General features: G+C 43.2%; 1 protein-coding gene across 5 annotated transcripts; it reads left to right on the top strand.

The window, feature by feature from the left end:
* Positions 1-163: 163 nt before the first annotated feature.
* On the top strand, positions 164-9704 carry esco1 (establishment of sister chromatid cohesion N-acetyltransferase 1). 5 transcript variants are annotated; one of them, XM_047811155.1, is made up of 11 exons: positions 230-278; positions 356-385; positions 1858-3850; positions 3947-4025; positions 4098-4176; positions 4981-5059; positions 5289-5420; positions 5506-5595; positions 5709-5852; positions 7170-7354; positions 8366-9704. In XM_047811155.1, the coding sequence occupies exons 3-11, from the start codon at positions 1859-1861 to the stop codon at positions 8511-8513; spliced, it is 2928 nt and encodes a 975-aa protein (XP_047667111.1). In that variant the 5' UTR covers positions 230-278; positions 356-385; position 1858; the 3' UTR covers positions 8514-9704. The 5 variants fall into 5 exon arrangements, with proteins under 5 accessions (XP_047667109.1, XP_047667111.1, XP_047667107.1 ...); XM_047811151.1 differs by having other exon boundaries at positions 231-278; positions 4975-5059; XM_047811153.1 differs by lacking the exon at positions 356-385 and having other exon boundaries at positions 164-258; positions 4975-5059.
* Positions 9705-13854: the final 4150 nt, after the last annotated feature.

Genomic DNA, 13854 nt, shown 5'->3' with positions numbered 1-13854 from the left:
GTTAAAAATGAACCCACGTAATTATATATTTGTAGGAAAGTGACGTCACATTTATACACATTCACATGGATTCTTATTTTTTATAAGTAATTGTTCTGAGTATTTGTTATATATCGTCTCACTGCTCCACTCCATCAGAGGGCGCCACACACACACACACACACACACACACACACACACACACACACACACACACACACACACACACACACACACAGAGAGAGAGAGACGAAGACAACATCAGCTCCGGAAGAGAATGTAAACTTCTCACACACACACACACACACACACACACACACACACACACACACACACACACACACACACACACACACACACACACACACACACACACACAGCTGTTTTTATAAAGAGAACCAGATAAGTAAGTTTCTCCCTGTTCCGGTGTGTTGGTGTGTTTTAGCTGCATCTCCGGATGTCTTTATGTTTCCTGATAAAACAATCAGTTTGAATGGCAGTTTAGCAGGTTAGCCTTTTAATGCTAAAGCTACAGCAGCTGGTGTGTATTAGTGTAGTGTATTATACTGTATTAGTGTAGTTATTACTGTAGTTATTACTGCGTCATGTCACTATCCTCACAGTGTTTACTGTAATCTGTGGCGTTTTCACTCACTTTATTCTCCTAAACGTATAAAACTCGGATCCAGAGAAGAAACGTTTTACTCAATAACACACAGATCATACGGACTTAAAGCTGAGCTTATAACGTCTCTTTACCTTCTTATTATCATCTACATCTTTATCTTTACTTACAAAGCCTCTGATTATTACAATTCTCTGTCTCTCTCTCCCTCCCTCTCTCTCTCTGTCTCTCTCTCTGTCTCTGTCTCTCTCTCTGTCTCTCTCTCTCTCTCCATTTCTCTCCCTCTCTCTCTCTCTGTCTCTCTCTCTCTCTCTCTCCATTTCTCTCCCTCTCTCTCTCTGTCTCCCTCTCTCTCTCCATTTCTCTCCCTCTCTCTCTCTCTGTCTCTCTCTCTCTCTCCATTTCTCTCCCTCTCTCTCTCTGTCTCTCTCTCTGTCTCTCTGTCTCTCTCTCTCTCCATTTCTCTCCCTCTCTCTCTCTCCGTCTCTCTATCTGTTTCTCTCTCTCTCTCTCTCCATTTCTCTCCCTCTCTCTCTCTCCGTCTCTCTATCTGTTTCTCTCTCTCCCCCCCTCTCTCTCCCTCTCTCTCTCCATTTCTCTCTCTCTTCGACTCTCTCTCTCCATTTCTCTCCCTCTCTCTCTCCCTCCCTCTCTCTCTCTCTCTATCTCTCTCTCCCTCTCTCTCTCCTCTCTCCTCATCTCTCTCTCTCTCTCTCCCTCTCCCTCTCCTCTCTCCCTCCCTCTCTCTCTCCTCCTTCTCCTCCTCTCTCTCTCTTCCTCTCTCTCACACTCTCTCTCTCCCTCTCTCTCTCTCTCTCCCTCTCTCTCCCTCTCTCTCTCTCTCTCTCTCTCCCTCTCTCTCTCTCTCTCTCTCTCTCCCTCTCTCTCGCTCTCTCCCCCCTCTCTCTGCTCCATCCCTCTCTCTCCCCCCTCTCTCTCCCTTTCTCTCTCTCCCTCCCTCTCTCCCTTTCTCTCTCTCCCTCTCTCTCTCTCTCTCTCTCTCTCTCTCTCTCTCCCTCTCTCTCTCCCTCCCTCTCTCTCTCCCTCCCTCTCTCCCTCCCTCCCTCTCTATAAACTAAACTGTATTGAAGTTCATCACTAACTTAAACAAACTAAAGTAAAATGCACGTTAAATAATAAATTGCACAGGTTTTATGTTTTCTGATACACAGAACATGACAAACACAAACCCTGTGCTGAGGAATTGTGTTCCTGCGCTTATTAACCCTTCGCTGTGTCTCATCTTCACTTAGAATGCCATGTCAAAAAAGGAAAATGCAATCCTCAGAAGCTCAAGCGCAGAAACCGGCCGATCCGAGCTCGTCGTCGTCCGATAGACCCGGCCGAACGTCTCTGCGGCCCCAGAGGTCCCAGAGGTCAGGACCGCCTCAGAAGATGGTCTCTGTTACGTCTAAAAGCAGATGTTCGACACAGCTAAGAGACAATGTGGAAAACCCACCTCGTCGCTCCTCTCGACTGAAAACGCCCTCGAAAAATGTGACAGGAGTAAAAAGGAAAAAGAACTCAATGAAAGCCGCAGTGGTAAAGGAACTAGTTACTAAAACGAACACTAAAGCACCAAACAGAGATGGAGACAAATTGTGTCTGACTTCAGATGTCCTTAAAAAAGGATGGAGGAAATACTCTTCAAGGATGAAGAAGGATAAATGTCAGTCGCCGCTCCCAGAAGCGGCCTGTGCGGTGGCGACGGTGCTGTACCCGGTGCTAACAGACCACAGCTACGGTCAGCCTCCTGATTCACACAGTGAAGAAACCACGCTGCCAGACAAAAACAAGGCAGGAGGAATCACCATGTTCGGTCTGGAGCTGAACGACGAACACGATGCAGCGACGTATCATGCCATGACCCAAGTGAGTCAGTACTCTGAGGCTCAACCAGCGCTCAAAGAACAGGAGGAAGTGGCGGTTGACCCCTGTGGGGAAATGAGTGTAAACGTTGAGGCTGGAGGAGGCGTGATGAGCGAGCCGCTGCCTCCTATACAAGCATTTTCTACCATCATGCAACAATCTAGCTTGAACAAATGTAGTGAGAAGCTCTCAGATATTGATGCATTTGCCATGGTGAATACTTGTTTCCTACAGGATACACTACACAACCTGGGGGTCTCTGATGCTCCTGGCATGACCCAGAGCTCTCTGACCTCCGAGACACTGGATGATATCGAGATCGAACACTGTGTAGTTGAGATCGAAACGTTGGAAGAAGTGGCTTGTGACCTCAGTGCCTTAGACAGTAACGAGCAGCCGCAGCAGGACATGCAGGAATTGATGGGACTGAAAGAAACCAGCAAAGCTGTGGTGTGTAAGGAGAGTACATCAACTCCTTCTCTGCCCCAAGACAGCGCAAAAGACTCCACGCAAGGTTCTCTCGCACAGGCCAGTGCAGAACCTCCTAAGAAGCAAGCAATGAACCCTCAGGCCAGAACCAAGGCTCGTCTGGCCGCGATGGCTAAGGAGAGAGCAGCCGCTGCCAGGAGACCACCTCCCAAGCAGCTCAACCTCCTGGCTCTGTGTGAGGAAATCGCAGACGACATCGCGTCCGACACGACGGCAGCGAAAGAAGAGAATGTGGAGACGGGAGACGGCGAGGAATCCGGTGAGACGATTCGGTGTAAGAATGAGGAAGACAACGCCACGATTCCCGCCGTTTCCAGCGATCTCTCCATCCCAGAAACCCTCACCGAGGAGACGTCGGAACACGAGGCACATGAGAGTACTCCTAAGAAACGCTTCTTCCTCAGCCAAGTGTCCATCCCTCTGAAAACCCAAGAGAAAAAGAAGCTGTCCCGATTCCAGAAACTGAGACAGGTGGAGCTGCAGAGGGACAAACTGACGTGGACGCGTGTTAAAAAGCTGAAATCAGATCAGGCTAATCAGGACGAATCAAAGGACTCCGAACAGACTTTATCTGTTTCTGTATCAACCAGCCAAGTCAGTCCTCCTCCTCCTCTTCCTCCTCCTCTTCCTCCACCCCCTACTCCTCCACCTCCACCTCATTCTCCTGTACCAGTTGCTCCAGTGAGTGTATTGAAAGTGAGACCCAGCGAGTGCAGGAGAACACTCCCTGCTATGGCACCACCCATGCCCAATGGTGTTACCAGTTTAAAACCCAGGCCTGTTGTGGAGTATAAGCCATATAATCCCAGACCCAAATACTCACCAGATGACTTTGAGCTGGATGAGCCAAGTGAAGAGCCTAGCAAGCCAGCTGTTCCCAAACAGGAGGTAAAGACATCTGTGCATGTCACGGTGCTCTTATCTTGCCTCTGACTCTCACTGTTACACAAACGCTACACACAGTTACTCCATGTTCTTTCATAGGGTCGAATGGAGCAACCCTCAGCTTTGGCCGTGGAGTCGTCTAGAACTCTGGAAAAGCAAATGAACATGAAGACTCCAGGTGAACATCACCATAGACTGTTCTTTGTGTTAATAACCACAGACCCATGACATGTTATTTTTCTGTTTATAGTATCTACAGGTACCAAGTCCTCTAACCAGCAGGACGGTTGTCAGACGACTTCAGCAGAAAATACAGAACCCAAAAACAGGTATCGTGCCACTTCCTGTCTTTATTAGTAAGCCACTTTATTAGGAACACCTGTACAATCGTGTTGGTCACCGTGACATCACCCGTGGTCTGGATGTTGGGAGCAGATGAGTCAGAGACAGTTGGAGACAGTTCAGGTAGAAATGCCTCGATAATAAGAGCTTAAAGGACAACAAGCAGGTTTTTTTCAAGCTATCACGATAGACATGGATTCTTTTCAGACCCACCTGATCCATATCTACTCCTGCTCGAGTCTCATCACTTGGTGGTGCACTGTGATGGTGTAGAGCTGCACCGACAGCCCGTGGCCTACAGGGTTATACTATATGTGATTGTGTCAGTCGGCTTTGTGCTCAGGTCTACATCAGTGAACATCTGAAGACATCAGCAGGAAGGAATTAGTGTTAAGTCTGTAATGAGCTCAGAAATGTCTGACCTGTTAGTTCCTCAGGAGCTCATGGACTATAAACTGTTGTAGACATGACATCATTTACATTGACATGAGGTAAGATGAGGTAAGATGAGGATGAGGTTCACTTCTGACTCTGGTTCCTCTCAAGCTTTCTTCCTCATTATCATCTCAGGGAGATTTTCCTCACCACCGTCACCTCAGACTGGATCATTAGAGATAAACGTTAGATATAAACAAACTTTCACCTTTTTATTGTTTCTATACTTCTGTTCATGTAAAGACCACTGAGGCTTGTGGTGGAGGAGCTACAACCGGAGATCACACTGTGCTCCACTCCTGTTAAAGGGGTATTTCTGCTCAGTTGACTCATATTGACGTGTGTTTAAGGGGCAGCTGTGGGTCAGACGCAGAGCCGAGGGACGACGAGACAAATGTAAGGGCTACGAGACTCGAAGGAGAGCAAAAAACCACCGTAAGTTTTATTCCATTATGAGCTCTGAGACATGGGGGTTCTAGAGTCTTAGGAGTTCTGTGTAACTACAGTGTGTTTTATATAAAGTATTATTTATTATTTATTTCTCTATCACTTGTGCAGCTGTTAGTGTGCCAGAGATTTTTATTGAAATGTTTTCCAGTTCAAGTTACACACAGTGTTAGTTACATGTTTATGATGTATTATATACACACACGCTGTGACCAAGGACAAAACCCAGACTGCATTTGGAGCTACGACCTGTAACGTGTGTGGGATGCTGTATTCTCCTTCCACCACCGAGGACGAGACCCAACACCTGCTCTTCCACAACCAGTTCATCAGCGCTGTCAGATACGTGGTGCGCATCATTACAGTTTGTCTGAAGTAAACCTGATGGACTGTTTTTTGGATGTCAGTACCAATTTATTCTGAATCTCTTACAGGGTTGGAAGAAGGAGAGGATTTTAGGGGAATATCCAGATGGCAAGATCATACTTGTTCTCCCAGATGACCCTAAATATGCACTGAAGAAGGTAAAAGAAATCCCCAGGAATCTTTGTGCTGGAGTTGTTCAACAATCCTTTGGTCTCGGTGCCAAATTAAAGCTTCAGCAAATCAGGAGAATTTGTGTGTTGTGTGCTTTAAGGTGGAGGAGATCAGAGAGATGGTGGACAACGATCTGGGGTTCCAGCAAGTGGAGACTGAGGTTCCTTCACAGACCAAAACCTTCCTCTTCATTTCAAATGATAAGAAGGTGACGGGTTGTCTGATCGCCGAACACATTCAGGAGGTCAGGGGGCGTCTTTTATTATTATTATTATTATTTTATTGAATGTTTTGTATTATTATTTTTTAAGCGCTTTGTTTGTCCGGTATCATGAACATGTGACATCAGGACACACTAGTGACGTCCTACAGAGAGCAATAATCCATACAACATCCAACAAGGGCCTCAGTCACCAGCTGCTAGTCAAATAATCTACAATCTAATCTTAAACATCACACAGATTTACAAACACTTACATTCATATTCTTCATACGCGTGTGTGTGTGTGTGTGTGTGTGTGTGTGTGTGTGTGTGTGTGTGTGTGTGTGTGTGTGTGTGTGTGTGTGTGTGTGTGTGTGTGTGTGGATGCACAGGTTTAAATGGCTCATGTATGCAATTATACATAAAATTAATGTATAATAATAATAATAATATTTTGAAGCATTTCTGCCAAAATATAAAGATAAATTAATTAATGATTCATGATTTTAGTGGTTTTAGAGGTTTTAGTGGTTTTAGTGGTTTTAATGGTTTTAGAGGTTTTAGTGGCATCTTTCCTTCACAAGATATTAAAAGAAAATGAGATCACAACACAAAAGTCGATCAGATGTTTAAGAAAACCAAACCAACCCATAAACCAGTCTTTATTCTCTAGAGAGACAAAAATCCTACAGGTCACATAACATCTGTTGAGTCTCAATGCCATCGTTTGCAGGAGCTCCGTTTACACACCAGCATTACAGCGTTCACCTTCCTACGATGTGGGATGACTTTGGGTCTTTATATGACTTTGGGTCTTTATATGACTTTGGGTCTTTATATGAATGATGGATAGATGGTATAGAATATAAAAAGGGATAAATGAGGTAAAAGTCAGCGTGATGGTCAGAATATCTCCTAAAGCCTGCAGAGTGAAGTCCAGCTTCTGGTCCGATCTCACACAGGAGCTACTGCAGCAGAAACAGTGTGCAACAGAAAGGTCTCAGAATACACAGTTTATTGTGGCTGTGTCTTTGTTTCCCTACACACACACACCAATGAGCCTGTTTCTGCTCCACCCGCTTCACTGGACCACTTTGGTAGGTAGTAATAACTGATGTAACCTGCAGGGGTCACTGTAACCATAACCACCTGTAACAAGGGAATCAAACCATCTTTAGTCAGTGGTCTTAATGTTATGGCTGATTGGTGTGTGTGTGTGTGTGTGTGTGTGTGTGTGTGTGTGTGTGTGTGTGTGTGTGTGTGTGTGTGTGTGTGTGTGTGTGTGTAAAGAATTTAATATGTACATATTTAAATAGCAACACCATTAAATGAAACTCCTTCCTTCCTTCCTGTATACAGGGTTACAGGGTGATAGAAGAGCCGGTGCCAGACGGGTCGGAGGGGGAGAAGGTGATGTTCGAGCGGCAGAGAGCCTGGTGTTGCTCTACTGTCCCAGAGCCAGCAGTGTGTGGGATCAGTCGCATTTGGGTTTTCAGCATGATGAGAAGGAGAGGCATCGCGTCACGAATGATCGAGTGTCTCAGGTGAGCGTCAGCTGTTACAGAACACAGAACGTTGACTGGAACACATTTGAGAAACCAATGCAAATGTCTAAAATAAGCAGAAGATGTATTATAATGTCAGTGAGAAGATATGGAGATACTGACCTTCATCATCCATCCAGACCAACTCAAACACTGTACATGAGCTCATAGGTAAAGGTGCTCACTGCTGAGGTGGAGGGGCATTTAGCAGGTACCAGGGGTAAGAGCAGAGTGCTAGAGACAGAGGGGGACACACACAGAGAGAGAGAGAGAGAGAGAGAGAGAGAGAGGGACACAGAGAGAGAGACACAGAGGGAGAGAGAGACACAGAGAGACAGAGAGAGAGAGACACAGAGGGAGAGAGACACACAGAGAGAGATGTAAGAATACTTGGTCTGGACCCAAACCCATGAAGGACATGACACCTACCAGGTTCCTGCAGGAGATGTTGCCCATACAGATCCCCACATTACCCAAAGGGACGATTGAGTTTGAATAAATCTTAAACAAATGTACAATAACTAATAAAGTCACAGACCGACATCAAATAAAGCATAATAAACACATTATAATGTCCCCAGAAGACTGGGTCAGTGTCATGTGGTTATAATGTCCCCAGAAGACTGGGTCAGTGTCATGTGGTTATAATGCTGCTATCACAGGTTGGTGAACATCATCAGTAGTTTGTCTGTTAGATCGGACAACACACACGCGTCAGTGAGCCTCGCTGCCCACGACCCACTGGTCCTGCCATCACAATGTCCTCTTGTCCAACTCGCTCCAGTCCTCACGCTTACCCATTTTTATAACACATCGGACACTTAAGGACAAAATGTCCACTTTACGTTATGAGCACTAACAGTGTGATGGAGATGATCGGTGTTCTTCACCTCAGTGTCAGTCTCATAAAGTCTGATCTGTGTGGATTATACAGACAGTCTGAGGACAATGCAGACATTTACATCTTTTCTACGTGTAAGTCTTTTATTTTAATCTCACTTTGTGTTTCAGGAACAACTTCATCTACGGGTCGCACTTAAGCAAAGATGAGATCGCGTTCTCAGACCCGACTCCCGACGGCAAGCTTTTCGCTACACATTACTGTGGAACCTCACAGTTTCTGGTGTACAACTTCATCAGTGGGACACGTTTAAAGTGACGACACACATAAAGGGACCCAACACTTTCACTAAGTCTGTGTCTTTCCCATAACACCACAGTATAAGGACGGTTTAAACCCACAACACATCTGGAGCTCCACCTGGGAAGATTCCAGCAGAGACACAGGCTTATTGTTAGCTCGCTTCTTTTAAAAAAAAAATGTCGATCATGTTGGACTGAATTTTTTTTTTTAATGCATATCCTAATATGATTTAATTTCAGATCCCAGATGGACAGGGAAACTGATCCCAGACATCCAGTCCATGTTCTAATAAGTAAAGTTTTTTACCCAGTGGAGATTTATGACCTGCCTTATGCAATTATGATGTCTGCTCCATCAAGGCCACCTCGTATGGAAATGTGCATTGGGTCCACAGTAGCTTATAGCTATTGTTAAGTTTGGTGAAAAGTGTGTGCAATTCTCTCAGGTTTAGTTCCAAGCCGATTTTAAAGACTTCCCATATCTTGTAGAAGCCATTTTGTCTAGAGCACAGTTGTAAAGCAGTGTTTGATAATCCTCTCTGAACCTAGGGCAAAAGATTTGAAATGTACTACTGCAGACGGCGTCTCTCTCCCGAGGCTATCTTACAATAACAGAACACTTCTTTTTCATCTCAGGTAGTATCATCGAGCGACTTTTGGGACTGGATTTAACCGAGCATCGCTCTCCTGCCCATCACACCCATGTGTGCTCATCACAAACCCATTCATTATTCGATCTAACACATCGGTGGCTCCTCATTGCTGCTGGCTTTGCACTGGGCACATTTCACTGTGCTGTAATGTAGATGTGACAAAATAAAGCGGAGGCAGAAATAATAGCAACGGGAGACTGTGTGTTAACTGTAATGGGTTTGTAATGAGCACACACACACACACACACACACACACACCGGTGTGATGACCAGAGGATACGCTGTAAGTCGAACTGCTTGGTTAAATCTAATCCCTTTAGTTCTAATGAAGGGAAACTGTTAATGCTACAGAATACAAAGACTTAACTAAGTGTATTTTCACCTTGGCTGCAGCTCATGAGTGTGATGGTCAGGTGACAAACACCTTCTGGTCAAACTGTAAGTAATAAGAACGGTTGCACTTGCAGTGGTCAGTGTTCATGTTATATAAAGGTAAAGTGGAAAATGACAAATGTCTGAAAACAATAAATGACTTGTTTTTGGCACCAGCAAAATATTTACACACACTAAAGGCTTTAATGCATCTGGTTCTGTATGTTCAGGTCACACGCTTTCTCATGCGTTGTTCTCTCAGCACCGCGGGTTACTTTGTACGGTCCGGCGGTCAGAATGTCAACGTTAACATTTATACATTCGCTTATCAGTGTGTTTCAATCTAATGTTTGTTCTGTAGGAATAACTGTGATGATATTTACCTTTCACAAAGCTATAACGAGATTGAAACGAACATGTGAATGTGAGTGAATGAATGTAAGTGAGTGAATGTGAGTGAATGTGAGTGAATGTGAGTGAATGCGAGTGAATGCGAGTGAATGTGAGTGAATGCGAGTGAATGTGAGTGAATGTGAGTGAATGTGAGTGAATGTGAGTGAATGTGAGTGAATGTGAGTGAATGCGAGTGAATGCGAGTGAATGTGCTCCATCCCCTGGGATCACAGCTACAGATAATAACATTCGGTTCGATAAGAACTTTGTTCACCGCTAACAGAAATTGTGCAGTTGATGTTGATCACGAGTCCTGATCTTTCTCCCATTGAGACTCAGCATCCACTAAATATGCCACAAGTCGAGGTTAGTGTGATTCCATCAGATTGGATCATCGTGATTTAAAGCTCAAGTTTTTATCGAATAGGAAAAATATTACTACTATATCCTTATTATTATTATTATTATTATTATTATTATTATTATTATTATTATTAGGGGTCAAGGGGCGTAGACACATTGTTATTGTCGGTTTTATTATTATTATCCTTCCTCTTCTTCCATTGAAGTCAATGGCAGCCCATAGAACTGTATGTAGTAAAGTTGTGTAATTTGGCACACATGTACAGTCTTACAAGTTACTATAGCAACTTTGGTGTGTCTCGCTCAAACCCTTTAGCGCCACCGACAGTCCAAATCCAATTATGTTCATGTTCATAACTGCTGACCCGTAAGGCCTAGACACAAACGCTTTACATATTTTGGACCCTTTGCTCATGCCGATTCGAATGCACCATATGACGTCATTTCTGTCATGAATATCTTTCCGCCATTTTGAATTTTCCGTAAAATTCCTTGGAAACTTCTTCGAACTCCTTCTAGACCGTTTGTCCCCTGTGCATGTCCTTTGGTAAGTAGCATCTAGAGACACCCGAGACAACATGGCGAGCACGCCAAAACGTACGTAAGGACGTATCTTCACAAAACTTATGCGTGTCAACATGAAACTTGGTATATGTCATTATGGTCATGACCTGAGGGTGCATGCAACGTTTTGTGACAGCGCCACCTAGTGGCCACGAGATTATAAAAACAATGCCATATCGCTACGAAACTTGGTTTGGTTCATCAGCGACATGTTCTGAGCGCATCGGATCGGCTTGACCACAGGAATGGCTGCTTGCAGCTATATTTATTATTATTATTATTGGATTTTTTTGATGCACAGCAAAATGACAAGTGCCCTCCAGAATGATTGAAGTAAATAGTTTTAAAAGTATTGGCACCCTCATACATTATCCTTCTTGTTTTGTTCATTGTTAGATTAGAAATGCAGTTTAGGTCTAACCAGAGTGCAATAGCAGTAAGTGCAGGATATACAGTGTTTACATGAGTTAAGTAAAATGGTAATATGGAAGTGATTTACAGATGTGTGTGTAATATGAACATAATATACAGATGCCTATTAGTATAAACTGAAATTTACAGAATGGTTTGTGCTATAAACAAAATATAGCTATTAATATAATATATTGCTGTTACTATAAACAGAAATCAGGTGGGTATAGAAAAGGAAAAACCGCTGATTAAATCATATCCATGTCGAGTTGAGTGACTTTTTGTAGAACCTTTTCATATAATCTTGTCAGACACAATGGGGATAATTAGCATAACAGATTAGTTCTGTAGACTAATTATACTGTAATTCGCCTAATTATTCCTTCCCTCGTGTAAAACCGTGAGAGTCTAGCATGTAGCACAGGAACTCAATGTGAAGCTATGATTAATATCACAGCTACAGCCGTAACGTTTCTCATGTCTTTTCCATTGAGAAGCCTGGTCTTGTTCTTCATGATCTAACGACCTCTGTGTATATTAGTTGTTGCTTTCACAGATTTGGTTCTGCCTTAAAACACATTTTATATGATCTGCATAAACAGACATCTATATTTAACATATATCACATTTACTGCTGATTTTTCTCATGATTTTCTGTTGTTACATCAGTGTGTTTACAGCAATCAGGTTTAAAACCTCAAGAGCTTAAAAATGAAACAATAACATGTATGGAGGCTCATAAAACCCCGAATAAAATGTTTATCATGTGTCATTCTCTTCTGTTGTTAGCTTTAGTGCGGTTGTGCCAATCTACAGATGCTGACTCCTTAAAGAGCGCTAATGAACACCTTATGTCATGACTTTGTGTTGGTGCAGTTAAACCTGCAGAGGTGTCATGGGTGTGGGAATAAAACAGACACAACGCAGGATTAGCTAAAATAAACAAGGTTTATTAACTAAAAACCACAGAACAGGACAGAGACAACAGCAGACACGACTAGAACACGACAACAGAGGAATCCACACTGCTTAAGGCCACACGGCTTGAATAAATACTGACAACAATTAACACGTGAGGAACAGGTGTGGGGGGGGGCAGGGCAGACACGTGACACAGAACATGAACAAAAGCACGTGGCCAAAATCCGGGCTGAGTCCTGACAAGAAGCTGCATTGTGTGAACCTTCAGTATGTATGTCAGACTGTTACCCAAACACTAACTGAAGGGTTTCTGGTGTCAATACATTAAAATGCAAAACTCCATAACTCTTATTTCAAGATTAAACAGCTAAAATGTGTATTCTGAATGTCTTCACTTAGTGCCTGAGGTCTGCCACAGAAATATAACGTTTCATGATATATTTGTGAAATAAACTTTCTCACTAATGTAAGGTGCGTGAAGGTCCATAGATTGTGAAGGTTGAATGAACTCCAGTGGACTTTAACAACATTATCATCCTTATATGATATTATATTGCCATTATTTATAGTTATATTTATCAGGAGTTGTTTCATTCAATTACATTTTATTTATAGAGTTTTAACAATAGACTTAAAGCAGATTTTCAGGAATATATAAATTCAGAATAAAATAAAATTTGAGTTGATACTTAACCTTAACGAGCGACCCAGAGCTAACGATGATGGGAGGGACTCAAAGGGAACGGATCTTCATCTGGGTGACATGGGAGTGGGATTATTTAATTTCCTGAGCCATGACGGTCTGTTACATTAACCACAGTAGTATAATATGGTATCAAAAGCTGCAAGGTTAAGTAACACCAGTAAAGAGACACAACCCTGATCTGAGACCAGTAACAGGTCAGTTACCACTTTAACCAGCGCTGTGCTATGATGAGGCCGAGATCCTGACTGAGACATGAATATTATTCCTATGTAGGTCTGAACATAACTGCTGAGCTACAACAGGATCCTGGAGATAAAGTGGAGGTTTGATGTTAAATCAGTAATTGTGTGCACATCCCACCTTCTGGCAGGTGCAGGACAAAATAAACTGCTAAAGTAAAAAAAATGTAATGTCTACAAGACTGTTTAATAAACTCCCATATTTATTAATTTGTTAAAAAGCAATGTTTCCACCCTATTGGGTCTTCTACAGGCTTGATATTGACCTATAGTTGGACATCTGGCTTGGGTCGAGGTCAGGTTTTATAATCGTAAGATTTTGGCACATAGCCAGCGCTAAAGGAAGAATTTATTATCTTTAGAAATGTGTTGTTTAAAAAACATGGAGATCTAAGGAAAGTTGATGATTTTAAAAAAGAATTAGTTCAATTAAATCACGTTCTCCTCACACCACCAGGGTCGGGGGTTCGATTCCCACCTCCACCTTGTGTGTGTGTGGAGTTTGCATGTTCTCCCCGTGCCTCGGGGGTTTCCTCCGGGTACTCCGGTTTCCTCCCCCAGTCCAAAGACATACATGGTAGGTTGATTGGCATCTCTGGTAAATTGTCCGTAGTGTGTGTGTGAATGAGAGTGTGTGTGTGAGTGTGTGAGTGTGTGTGTGAGTCAATGAGAGTGTGTGTGTCTCAAACTGTTTGGTGAAGGATTTGGTGTCTAGTTCTTTCATGTATAATCCAT

The sequence above is a fragment of the Tachysurus fulvidraco genome, chromosome 3, assembly GCF_022655615.1.
Source record: "Tachysurus fulvidraco isolate hzauxx_2018 chromosome 3, HZAU_PFXX_2.0, whole genome shotgun sequence".
Lineage (NCBI taxonomy): Eukaryota > Metazoa > Chordata > Actinopteri > Siluriformes > Bagridae > Tachysurus > Tachysurus fulvidraco.
This window is presented reverse-complemented; position numbering and strand designations above follow the sequence as displayed.